The 13,596-nt window shown below is 37.1% G+C and overlaps 1 protein-coding gene across 2 annotated transcripts in view; it reads left to right on the top strand.

The window, feature by feature from the left end:
- Positions 1 to 13,596, top strand: part of LRP2 (LDL receptor related protein 2) — a 199,855-nt gene that overhangs the window by 67,912 nt on the left and 118,347 nt on the right. For both annotated transcript variants that reach the window (XM_045860549.1, XM_045860633.1), the window contains exons 12-18: positions 668 to 891; positions 1,948 to 2,154; positions 4,289 to 4,491; positions 6,386 to 6,526; positions 7,971 to 8,174; positions 10,109 to 10,301; positions 11,954 to 12,079. In XM_045860549.1, the coding sequence (XP_045716505.1) occupies positions 668 to 891; positions 1,948 to 2,154; positions 4,289 to 4,491; positions 6,386 to 6,526; positions 7,971 to 8,174; positions 10,109 to 10,301; positions 11,954 to 12,079 (1,298 nt within the window). The remainder of the gene's footprint in view (positions 1 to 667; positions 892 to 1,947; positions 2,155 to 4,288; positions 4,492 to 6,385; positions 6,527 to 7,970; positions 8,175 to 10,108; positions 10,302 to 11,953; positions 12,080 to 13,596) is intronic.

Genomic DNA, 13,596 nt, shown 5'->3' on the forward strand with positions numbered 1-13,596 from the left:
TAGAAATTTCAGGAGGGTAGCTTGGGAGCTAATAGAACCCCAAGCACAAAGTGTTGATAGCTTTTCACTTTGGGGGGAGTAAAGGGGAAAGTTCCCTTGTTTTCTAACAAAAAAGGCCCTTGAGATATTTTATGTTAATCAGCACCTTTTCCATGCTATACTATTACATGGGACCCATTAAACAAAGCAGTCTATTATATGGATTAGCCTTGAGCAACTTTTAATTTTATTCGAAATGGAGTCCAAAAGCCTAATTAAAAGAAATAGTAGACATTCTTTCAAAACTGGATAGATATTTGGTAGTAATTTTTGAAACTTGATCATTTAAAATGTAAAAAAATACTCTGCTTTCCCGTATGATAAAAATCAGATTTTACCTGCATCTTCTAAATGGAATCATAATTGAGGATTGAGTAACAAATATTGACATTATTTTGTCTAACAGCCAAATTTTCATTATACTGTCTTATTTGGAATGCATGATCATTTTAACTTCAACTTTGAGTAATGCAGTGGCGATTTTTAAAACATAAATTTTAGAGAGTCCAAAAGAATTATTGAGTTTTATTTCTCCCTCTTATATTTCCTTGTACCATTAATAAAATTCTAATTCAATTCAATTGCATAAAAATTTTAAGAAGTATAATATTTTGGGTTTTTCTTTCAGGTTTTTTCAGTTGGTGTTAATGGTTTAGATATCCAAGAAGTTCTCAATATTTCTATTGATGATCCGGAGAATCTGGCTGTGGACTGGGTTAATAACAAACTTTATGTGGTTGAGACCAAGGTCAACCGCATAGATATGGCCAATTTGGATGGAAGCCACCGTGTTGTCCTTATAACCGAAGACTTGGGGCATCCTAGAGGGATTGCCCTGGACCCATCTGTTGGGTAAGTGATGTGAAAACATACTAAATCCAGTATGTTTGGTGTTTTATCTTTTTCCCCACACATAAAACATCTGTTGGACTATTTAAAGGTTAATTCTGATTTTTTTTAAGCTCCGTGTTCTAGACCCCATGTTTGTGTTCATAGAAGCTTTAAAGGAGTTGGCTAAATATACTCTCACTTGAAGATATGTAATTCAAACACACTTAATGATATACTAAAAATATGTGATGTTTTGGGGTATAGTTTTTTTCTTAGTGTTTGCATTTTTGCCTGGCTGAGAGATTGGACCCTGTGTTCTGACTCAACGTAATAATATTGTTACAACAAACATTACTTTTGTTTCGCTATTATTAAGATGATCACTCTAGCAGGAATTAGCTGGAACTATCCTTTTCAGTGTTTTCTTGTTACAGACTAAGATTGAGATGTCAATGTTAATACCACATTGTCAGTTGTTCATTGTGAACCAGCCCAGCAAGATTGATAATGCTTACTTTTCTCCTGGTGTAAATTCAGATTTTCCTGATCTCCACATTTGAAAACAGTTATTGAAAACTTAGCTTTCTCTTAGGTTTTCCCAGTTGAGTCTTAGGACCCCTGAATGAACGTTAGGCTACTAAAGTGTTGGTGAATGGTGATTATTCATTTCTACTTCATGATATCAGCTGTCCTCCTTGAACATGGATATGTCCTCTCAACTATGCCTTAGAATGGGGAATTAAGGAGGGAAATGGCTTGAAAGCCTGGATAGCTATTTTTAAATGTGAAAAAGAGACATGAAAGAGCCAGGGAGCAGGCACAGGGGTGGATATAAATTTTTAAGCTGACATATTAGTGCATTTTAATAGTTGCTGTTTGGTGTTGTTGCCTCTCCTGATGGGCCTTCTTAGTCTTTGATTTTTAATATTTTTTAACTTCTCTGTTATTTTATACCCCCGTAGCTCTCTAATCAGGTGGAGGAAATTTCCATTGATTCAGACAAAATTAAAACAAATATTTCCAGATAAACTTGTAAAATAACTGACTTTTTCATCTTTTCTTTCTTTTTTTTTATAGTTACTTATTTTTCTCAGATCTGGAGAGCCTTTCTGGGGGACCGACAGTGGAAAGGGCTTTCATGGATGGTACTAACCGTAAAGATTTGGTAAAGACCAAGCTGGGATGGCCTGGTGGGATAACTCTGGATATCGTATCCAAGCGTGTTTACTGGGTTGACTCCCGGTTTGATTACATTGAGACTGTAACTTATGATGGAACTCAAAGGTAAGAAGAATTTTTTTCAATAATGTAATGAATTTGGGGAAAGTACATGAAATTTATGGAGAGGGATACCAAAGGATCAGAATTAAAATACTGTTTTTTTTTTTGGTTGACATTATTAGCTTGAATGACCTTTGTGTTGACCTTTGCATGGTGACCTGCCCTGAGTTTTGTTAACTTTTCCTGTGTTCCATAATAACAGTCATCAAATATTCCCTAGAACATTTGTTTTTTGACTTCTCTTCCCAACCCCTCTTTCACTCTCAGAGAACACAATTATTTTCACTGATCCCGGAGTCCATCTCTGCCTAGGCTCATTATACTCTGGGTCCCTTATGGTTTGCTTCTAAAAATAACCTTGTCTTTTAGCTTTCTAACTTTCCCTCAATAAATAAATGCTTTATTATTTATTTAACATTTTTCTGGTGGGAATTAATTAGATTTTACCCTGCCCTTATATATATTTCAAATTTCAAAGAGAATTTCTGACTCATATTTTTACCTGATACACTTCAAAGATAGTTCAACAGAATAGTTGAATGTGGAATATGGCACAATTTTTTCATCATCTTTTTAGTCTCATTAGAGCTAACTATAAATTATTTAAATTGTTAACTATTTTAGGTCTTTCCTTTTGATATTTTCAAAAATGGTCTCAAAATATTTACCAAGAAAAATTTACTCTGTGCATTCAGCAAATAAATCAGCCAGGTACATTTTGCAAATGACTTGATTTTATTGTTTTTTACTTTATCCCTTTTGTAAGGAGAGTATCAGAGTTTGCCACTGGGATTTATATTCTTAGCACAGTCCATTCATGGTTAAATGAAATGGTAAGGCTATGACTTATCACTGAAACTGGTTCCTATAGTGAGAATAGGAGTAATTTAATGAAAAAAAGTTAACTTGATAAGTCATATAAAAAGAATGAAAAATATCTGAATTTTTCTTTTTCATAGGGATTATATTATATAGTTCAAATATTTTTATGCTAAGGTTAAACTAAAACATAGAAGATAAAAACATAGATTTTCAGAAAGGTCTGAGTGGTTTGCTGGCTGTGAGGAAGCGTCAAAGGATAATAAATCTCGTGAGTACAGCTGAAATCATAAAGTCATTGCCTCTTGCTTTGCCAGCAGGTGGCATTCAGGGTTCTGGAATTTGCTAACTGAAAAAGAAAGCCATTCTCCAATCTTAAAGTGCCATGTCATTATCAAATGTTTCAAAGTGTATGCCAACTTGTCACCTTAGGTTTCTTAGTTTTCTTTTTTCTCCTATAGTGTTTCCAGCATTGGTATCTTCGTCTTTTATTAGAGCCTACTGAGTGCTTTTCAGTTTTCTGGGATGCTAAGATTTTCCTTAGAAAGCTTCCTATTATACCAAAAGAAAAAAGAGAATGAGTTTTCCCTCATGAATCATTTTCCACCTCACTTTAAAGATATGGCCTGAGTTATCACTTACGTGGATGTAGTCATGGTGGGCACTGATTTCTTGCCCTTGTGTGGCACCTTTCACTTTTGCTTTGCTTAAGTAGCTCTGGGCACGTTGTGCCTCTACTACAAGTAGATCAGCTGTGAGTTTCATCAAGCAGAGCCACAAACGTGGCACAGCACTGCTTCTTGCTCTCACTGGGGTGACATTGGGAACAGGTCTGTGTGTTTGCCGTGGGTTGACCCCTGCCACTCACTGTCCTGCACCCTAATTGCTGAGAAATGGGTAGTGGTCCAGTGTGAAGTTCATGTTGAAGGCATCCTTTACCAGACATCCAATCCCTGGTCACACTCTTTCACCTATGGATTTCAAAATGACATGTCATATCTTAGCCTTTTTCTATATGAGGCAACCTTAAAAGAAGGAAGAGCAGCTAAGAAAATGGTAATTTCTTTTAAAAATCTAAAACAAGCTAGGATTGGAACTGGAATTTAAGTTTCAGCGGTCTTTTCCAAAAGATATGAAAATCTTTTTATCAAATATATGTGGAATATATCTGTGTTTTTCAATGTATTTTATCTATAAATTTTATATTTGTAACAAGAAATTCTTTAGCTTTTTATGCATTTACTGGAACTAATTCCACCTTTCATCAAAATTAAGCAAAGCAAACAAAAAATTGTATGCTATGCATCTTCTGTAACAGGAAGACAGTGCTTCACGGAGGCTCCCTCATTCCTCATCCCTTTGGAGTGAGCTTGTTTGAAGACAGTGTGTTCTTTACCGACTGGACCAAGATGGCTGTCATGAGGGCAAACAAGTTCACAGAGACCAGCCCCCAAGTGTACTACCAGTCTTCCCTGAGGCCCTTTGGAGTGACTGTTTACCATCCCCTCAGGCAGCCCTATGGTGAGCCCCTCAGCAGTGGAACCCATGTCTGGTACTGGCCTTGGTAGAAAGGTTTTCTCAAAGCTGTGCAAGTGAATGATGACGGATCTCACAAGATTTGGGGATGTTCTCAAATATATGAAGGGTTGTCTAGAGAGTTAAATCTTTTGAAATTGGCTCTGCAAATCATGAACATTCTGGAGAAACTGACGTATTTCAGAGTTAAATCTATAGGGGATTTAGAGATTAATTTAACAGATATTTATCATCACCTGCTATGTGCCCGATCCTGTCTAGGTACTGGAGATAGAGCAGGAAACAAACCAAACCAAAATATCTATCTTCACTCTATGGAGTGAAATCTTGTAATTCAATCCTCTGATAGTACAGTTGAGGAAACTGAGGCCCAGAGGAAGATAATGACATGCCTATGTGCTCATTTTAGCTACTTTCAGAGCCATTGTTTCCTTTTTCTCTGCATGCATCTAAGACACCTGTTCTTTGGTTTGCAGTGGGTCTGTCATAAGCAAATTGGGTTTGGTGGCTCTGGCTGGTTACTTATTAAAAACAGAAATATTTTTATTGTGACACTGCTTAGTTTTATTTGATAGTAAGTTTTGTTTGTGTTTTATGGTTTTAAATTGACATAACTATCTGGGTTATATACAGCTCTTTTCTGTATTTGCTTTGTGCATCAAGGAAAAGAAATACAAAAAACTAACCTATGATGGTAGAAAGCTTAATATTAGTGAATAGTCATTTAGCAAATAACAGATTTCACTTTAAAACTCTTGTGTTAAGTGATGGGTCTCTGATCTTTTCCTAGTCCACCATTCTTGCCATGTTTAGTCAGATAATCACATTTTGATTCCACCTGGCTGATGGAGAAAAACTATAATTAGGCTGATTTTTTTTAAAGAAACCATCCACTATAACTAAAACATTCAGATGAATATCCTTTAATGTAGTCATCCTGGGAAAATACATATTTTAGATGAAAAATATAGTGTATCTGAAGACATTTTGGAAATCTCTACTTGGAATAGTCAATTTATGAGCCCTTCATCAAAAAATTACCCAATTTTATCATCCAAATTATATCTATTATTTGTCTCAGAATGATATCTGGCTGTTGTTTCTCCAAGCCAATGACAAAATAGTCTCTTTAAAATAGTCTCTTTAAAATAGTCTCTTTACTGTCTCTTCACCTGAGACAGTAAAGAGACTATTTTAAAGATTAAGTCAAAGGCCAAGAAGAGGATTTCAAAAGTACATATAACATTTTTTAGTTGTGGCAGCATCGTGTTCAGTGAACTTCCAGAGGTCACTGCATTTTGAGAGTGGTTTTTGGAAGTACAAATGAATTTGTGTTGCAGTCTTGCAGGGTTTTGAGTCAGATCTGAATTTAGTATAGCTGGTTGACCACCAAGGAACCTTGGGCAAGTTGTTTTACTTTTAGAGACTTGGCTTCCTCTCTGTAGGATTGGGGTACTACTAATCTCTTAGAGTCATTGATTTTAAGTTGGTTTACTAACAGAGTAAGCATCCAGTGAGTTATAATTATATTTTATGAATGGTAAAATAGCATGTAAGGGTTTTTTGGAGGGCAGTTATTTTCTAATCACTGAGGCTAGCAAACACAATTACTGGAAAAAAGAACCCCCCAAATTATCCATTTGCAGGAATCATGTTGTTTTGCCACCACCAGTTGGAGAGTCAGTGGGAGAGAAGTGATGAAATTGAGAGGGCCAGAATATCCCTAGGAGTGAATATATATAGTAGCAACCTGCAGTGATGTCTCTGAATTTTACACACATTGTTCTATTTCACCTACAGGGCTCAAAAGTGGCTTCACGAGTCTGGGATAATTATACATTTCTAACTGAGGTTTCCCCCTGTGCATCTTCTCCTGCAGCTAGGAATCCATGTGGAGAAAACAATGGGGGCTGTGCACAGGTCTGCGTCCTCAGCCACAGGACGGATAATGGTGGCTTGGGTTACCGCTGCAAGTGCACATTTGGCTTCAACCTAGATGTGGATGGCCGCCACTGTGTTGGTAAGAAAGCGGTTTTGGACTATCTTTCTGCAAGGTGGCATAGAGGTATATGCTGCTCTTGGACTGTGCCAGCTCCTAGTCGTACTTTTTCACTTTTCTGTAGCCCACAGGGCATCATCCTCAGTAGTCCCCACTCCCCTGTACACAGAGCTGTGTTTAAAGAAGTCAATTTCTGTCTCTGGGGACTTGCCTTTAAGTCCACAGCTGGGGTTTCCTGGGCTCCCTTTCCCCTTGGGCTCCTCTCTGAAATCTTTGTCTACCTTTTAAACTGGGCTATTGAAATTTCATAGGATTTCATTTTGAGTGTTTTTCTACTATGTATGCCTTTTGACTTGAGATGTTAGCCTTGACATGTTTGACTTAAGGTGTTAACTTCCATGAGAGCACTCCCACCACTTTTATCCCCCTCTCCCAGGCTGCCGCTTGTGCCACTTTGAGTCAGGTAGTCATATCTTGGTCCCAGCTGGCTTTATTGGGGTGGCTCAGTTCCTCATCTAGTTTTTCTCATGTCACTTACAATTTTCTCTTTATATCTGCTTCTGTACCACGAGTCACATTCTTACCTTAAAGACTTTCTTTTTCCTCTTTGGTTACCTACACATCTCCTCATAATTGGGCCATTGCCTCTGCCTCAACTGATGATGAGGTATATCCTGACAACATTTATTTCTTTTATTTTCACTTTGACAACCCTCCTTGTTATGCTTTTGATAAATTTTTACTCCCCAGATGGTGCTGCTTCTGGCTTAGTATGTAAGTTCTCTTATTCTAATTCAGACAAATTTGTTAACTTTGTAGATAATCCCAGATTCATATAAAAATCACCTTCAATTTAAAAATCACGTGCTTCTAACTATTATTGTCTAATAATCTTGTTTTTAAGCTGCTTCTGTAATTTTTCCTATGTCTCAGATATATATCCTTCATTTTTCTCTTTCTGATTTCCTGACATACTGTCACTGTCTCCTTTGATTTTAAACACCACTCCTTCTTTCGTATTTTCTACATTTATCCCCTTCCCTTCTTTCCCTCCTTTATTTCTTTCTAAGTAATTTCCCTTGTTGCTGTCAATTCTCCTCTTTTACTGGTCTTAATACATCAAAAAGTAAGGTAGGATTCTCTATACAAAAATCAATCTTGCTCTAGAATTTTGATGAAATTACTATGAGTTCAGTTAATACTGCTTTAGAAATTAAACATGCATACCATCTTTTATACAAATAAGTCAATGATAAACTTCTCAGGGGGAAGATTGTAATACTCGTATTGCTTTTATTGCTGCTTATCTTTTTTCTTCCCTCCCATTATTTCCATCTATGTTCTCTACAGATTAATTTTTACATTTATTTTAGAATTATAAAAAGCTTTATGGATGTGTAAGTACTTGGAAATTAGAGAGGGCAAGAACCATGCTGTGGCTGACTGCACCGTGTCCTTCCTGTAGCTGTACAGCAGTTCCTGATCTTTTCATCGGAAGTGGCTGTTCGTGGGATCCCACTCACCATCTCCACCCAGGAAGATGTCATAGTTCCAGTGACGGGAAATCCTTCTTTCTTTGTTGGAATTGATTTTGACGCCCAGGAGAACACACTCTTTTTTTCAGATACATCAGTAGACATGATTTATAAACAAAAGATCGATGGCACAGGTGAGAAATGGCTTTAAAATTTTTTGTGTTTTGTTGGTTTTGAATGATAATGCTAATATATATAGTTTGCTTAGTAAAACTTTGCATTCAATTCTTAAGCAGGATGTTTTACTAAATACTTTTAGTTCAGGAAAAGAAATCTATTGCTTTTCTTATGAATTAAGTTTAAATGAATACTTTTATTTTCACAATTACAAATGATGGTGCTTTTTAAAAAGATTTTATTTTATTTTTAGAGAGAGGGGAAGGGAAGGAGAAAGAGGGAGTGAAGCATCAGTGTGTGGTTGCCTCAGGAGTGCCCCCTATTGGGGACCTGGCCTGCAACCAAGGCATGTGCCCTGAATGGAATTCGAACTGTCAACCCTTTGGTTCACAGGGTCGCGCTCAATCCACTGAGCTACACTAGCCGGGGCCTGATGGTGCATTTTAACAATGACAAATATGATCATAAACGAAGCTGACACCCCATAAAGGAGCATCAAGTGTATGAAAGCTGTTAATGGGTTCATTAACTAGAGGCTGTTTCTCACATGCAAGCAGCCAGATTGATTCAATGGGACCCCTCCTCTTTAGGGATGCAGGGCTCCCTAAATGCTGGGCTTGGAATAATAATTTTTTAAAAGACATGAATTATACATAAATGTGGATTTACTCTAACTTTTTAATTGATTGGAATTCTGTTATAACCTTCATAATCATCTCTGAAATATAAATTACATTTAGTCACAGTTTACTGTTGGGCCCTTTATTCCATGATGGGAGGATGGGAATACTCCTCCCATTCCTCCCCCTCTTCTAGCCTCTCTCATTAACTCATTAACCTCCAGCTATGTTCTGAAACATGTAAAGTTGTCAATCAATCTCTTTCTCTCTCCCCTCTCCACTGCTCCAAGTATTTGCTCTCTATCAGCCCCCGATTCACCACATCCTTGGGGAAACTAATCCACACTTCCACCTTGCCATAAGCTCCGTTCGGAGACTGCTCTCACAGCATCCTGCGCGTATCTCTGTCACAGCACCCATTACTGTTTTATTTTTGCTTCTTGGATTAATTGTCTCTCCTTCTCTCCCGCTTCATTATAAACACCTTGAAGGCAGTGCCCACACTTCTTTCAAGATGCCTCACTTCTCTATGTCTCAGTTTCCTCGTCTGTAAAATAGTATGTGGGCCAGTTCCTGGCTCAGAGTAAGTGCTCAATATAAGCTATTATTAGTAATACTATTAACATTTTTCTAAATATCTACTCTAGTGAAATTTTCTTTGTACAATTTTCTGAATAAATGACTGAAAAAAGCACAAGGATTGTTTTTCCTATTTTGAAAGAAAAATGTGTGATTGCTTACACTGATTCAGATTTTCTTTGGTGAGGAAAGGAAAAGAAGGGAAAAGCATAAAAATTTCACAAAGAGAAAAGTGATCTTTTTTTCTCCTGCATCTAGTTCTGAGCTCCCTTCTGATATCTTTGCTGGTCTTTCCTACACTTGGCAACTTAGTGGCTGTGAAACACGGTGGATGAGAGCACTGGGCGGAGGTAGCTCAGAGATATCCCCCGGTCGTACCTGGCAGCGCCAGTTCACCGGCGCGGTCTGTGGGTGGTGTGTGTGCGTGTGTGAACTCAGGTATCTCTTCTTCACGTGTGCTGCAGTGAGAATTATTTTTTCCTTGAACAAGGGAGTAAATCTAGGCCAGACCACTCTGGCTCTGTTTTTATCAAAATCATATCTATTTTTGGAGATCTAAACTTTTGGGAATGGATAGATTCTAGGTTCTCCTCATGTTGTTGCTCAGCAGCAATTTTTTAAAAAAAGAATTTCGAATGATACTGAAAATTGCTCTAATTCTGACACAAAATTTAAACATGCAGTAGTAGGAAAATGTATGTCTTACTATAAAACATGCTTAGTTTAAACCATGTCTGTATTTTAACTTACAGGAAGAGAAATTCTCACAGCTAACAGGGTGGAAAGTGTTGAAAGCCTGACTTTTGATTGGATTTCAAAGAATCTCTATTGGACAGACCTCTCTTATAGGAGCGTCAGTGTCATGAGGCTGGCTGATAAATCGAGACGGGAAATAATCCGGAATTTAAACAACCCGCGATCCATCGTAGTTCATCCTATTGCTGGGTAAGTGTGCGCAAGTTCTCCTGAGAGCTTGAAACTGTGTGTAAGTTACTGAAAAGTGATGCCATAGGGATTTGGCAAGTCCAGCAAATATAAGATTGACTACATAAATTGATATCGGGTTAAATTTTATCCTTTTAGCATAGGCTTAAGTAATCACTTCATCTCCTTTAAAATACTTTCTTCTTAGTTTCGGCTTTCCCAATTTTCACAGAAGTATGTGTGTGTGTTTCCACAATCGCAGAGGACCAAAGAAGGTGATACAGACTCACTGGGGTAGGAATGAATAGGTAGCAGAACGATCACAAAAGGCTCGATTTTCTCCTCTGCTGTAATATATTGATAGAAAGCTTAGTAAAACTTGTTTGATCATCAGTAGTTTTCAGAATAAAATGTCTCAGGCAACAGACTGAGTTTCATGTTTACCCATTTCAGAATTGGTTGTGTCAGACTGGAGAACACTGAATAGTTCACACTTTTCCCTTTAGATTCTTACCTTTCTTACTTAAATATGTTTAATAGTTAATGTGTTTGTTTAGAACAAGTGGGAGCTAAGTAGTACTTGTATTTGAATGGAGCAATTGAAAAAAATGACTGATAATTCAGTAAAACCTGGTTCACTGAGGGCATACAATAAGCACTGTACATATATAACCTTGTCTAATCCAAAAGCTAGTTTGGAGTGGGGTACATATAATACCTGTTTCAGAGATAATGAATCTGGGGCTCAGAGAAGTGAAGTGGCTTGCCCAAGGACCCACACACTTTTAGAGCAACAGTTAGTATTCAAATTCCAGATCTGTTTGACTAGCAAGCCTGTGTGTCTAACAACTCTGTAGGCTATCTCTAGAGTATTTATTTTATATTTTAATTTTCTCCTTATGAAATAAATATATGAAACATTTTGAAACTGATATTGATAGGGAATTTTATTGCACTATAGAGAATTAAACTGTTGATTTTTCTCATGAATTTATGTTAAACTAAATCTTTGGGGTTTGGTTTTGAAAAGCCATTAAATTCCTTTCTTAATGACTCCTTCATTTAAAATAATATGAAGTCACATTTCAGAAAAGACTAATTTCAGTTAAAAGCACCCCTTGTCTCCGCTGACTTATCTTTTTGCCACTCAGAATAAAAGAGATGCCTTACGTAAGACAATTCTTAAGAGTTACGTTGTTGACTTGGCCGCATTCGTCTGCAGGGATCGGATGCTCCCCTACAGGTTTACCAGTTCCTTATGGAAAATGACCGAAGAGCAATGTAGTGGATCAAGGATGTTTAATCCAGGGAGAAAGAGGAGATTAGTATTTGTTTTCTTGTTCATAGTTTATTATCTCCCTTGAACAACATGAACTATTTAAAATGTAACGTGAAATGTTTTTGAAGAATCTGCTTGGCACAGTCACTCTCTGCTCTGAATGTCCATTTAATGCCATTTGCATTTGGTTTAGTTCTATGTTGAAAAGTGAACCTTTAATTAAGAATTAGATAAGCAGATCCCCCCCTTTTCCCACATGCAAGTCCAATTGCATATAAACAAAATGAAATTATTTGCAGCAAGTCTCTGGAGAATCTGAGTTTGTGCTAAATCTCTCTAATTTATGTAGTATGTTTCAGTGTTAACATCTTTGATTTTTTACCTCTTTTTCTAGGTACATATTCTTCACTGATTGGTTCCGTCCTGCTAAAATTCTGAGAGCATGGGGTGATGGATCTAACCTTTTGCCTATTGTAAATACTACTCTTGGATGGCCCAATGGATTGGCCATTGATTGGGGGTGAGTAGAAATCATCCCAAATTGTTGCATTCCCCCTTCCTGAGGGACCCATATGAGGCAATATATGAAAATACAATGGAGTGAGGAACCTGGTATTGCTTGCCCTCAGGTGTTTAGGTATTTTTCCATCATTGATGGGCAATGGAGGAAGGTTGTGGAATGCTGTAAGAAATAAAAACACAAACACAGGCAGTTTCTGTTGGAATAAAAACTAATGCATTCTTGAATGTTCTGAGAAAATTGCTAAAGGAAGTGGAATGATATGACCTTGAGGAAGGTCAATATGGAGAGGACAATGCTCAAACCCCATTAGACATAGAAGAGGGATTTGATGAAGTGGAGAGGTCATGTGTAATTGTTAGAGGGAGCATCTTGAAGTTAGGGAGTCTTTTGTGTCCATTAATAAAATATATATGAGATCTGTCCAGAAGGTATCCAGCTATATCCTATGAAAAAATAGAGATATTTATTGAAGAAGATACAAGATACAAGAAACATTGTACACAGGACAATGATGCCTCAGTCCCCTTCAAAGTAGGCACTGGGCCACCTCACAGAGTTCTGCCAATTGCCATCACCCACCCCATTGTATTTTCTTGAATCTCATCAATGGTCTGAAACCTCCTTTCAAAGGCGATTTAGTTTTGGAAAAAGCCAGAAGTCACAGGGCACCTTATCTGGGCTATAGGGTACTGAGTCACCTGGGTCATTTGATGCTTCGCCAAAAAACTGTGCATGAGTGGGCATGTTGTCCTGATGAAGCTGCCAATCACCAGTTGCCCACAGCCAGGGCCTTCTGAATAATCTGAATAGTTTTTGTGTAGGAATATTCAAGCTTAATGCAAAATTTGATGCAGATTCATTGCTCTACTCCTCAGTCATTTTAATGCCACTGGCACATAGTACACATGCTCGCTCAACGGGGTCTACCACTGTGACTAGTACAGTGAAGTCGTCATTGTTCACACATGCACATTCCAGTCCACTCTCCTTGGCTGCCAGGTTACATTGATGTTGCACAAACTGTTCTCATTATATTAGCGATGACTGGAATTTTTCTGGACAGATCTTGTATTTTTTTATGTTCACTCTCAGAGGGTTTTTAGAGTATCAGATATAGTTCTAAAAAATTGATGCTCAATTTAGAAATATAGGAAAAGTGACAGAGTAAATAAGGTCACGGATATGAAATGTCAAAGTAGTTTATAGGAGGAAAAAAAGGAAGAAATGTATTTAACCTTTCAAACATAGATTAGCTACTAATATTTTTCTTGTTTATTTAACAAGGAGAAAAATAAAATTCCTAACTTGAAGATAATATTTCAAGTTTTCTAAAATATTTAATTGAAAATCACTTCATAAAAGTAGCTGTATCTTTCTTGGGAGCATAAAACTATTAAATTTTTAACGAGTATAATTAAGTTTTAAAAAGTCTTTAATAAATGTGTCAACTGAACATACTATTTTTGAATACCCTCATTATTGAGGATACTTTGTTAGTTTCTGGATAACAATTA

The sequence above is a fragment of the Phyllostomus hastatus genome, unplaced genomic scaffold (genome assembly GCF_019186645.2).
Source record: "Phyllostomus hastatus isolate PE091 unplaced genomic scaffold, TTU_PhHast_1.1 phas_contig_1, whole genome shotgun sequence".
Lineage (NCBI taxonomy): Eukaryota > Metazoa > Chordata > Mammalia > Chiroptera > Phyllostomidae > Phyllostomus > Phyllostomus hastatus.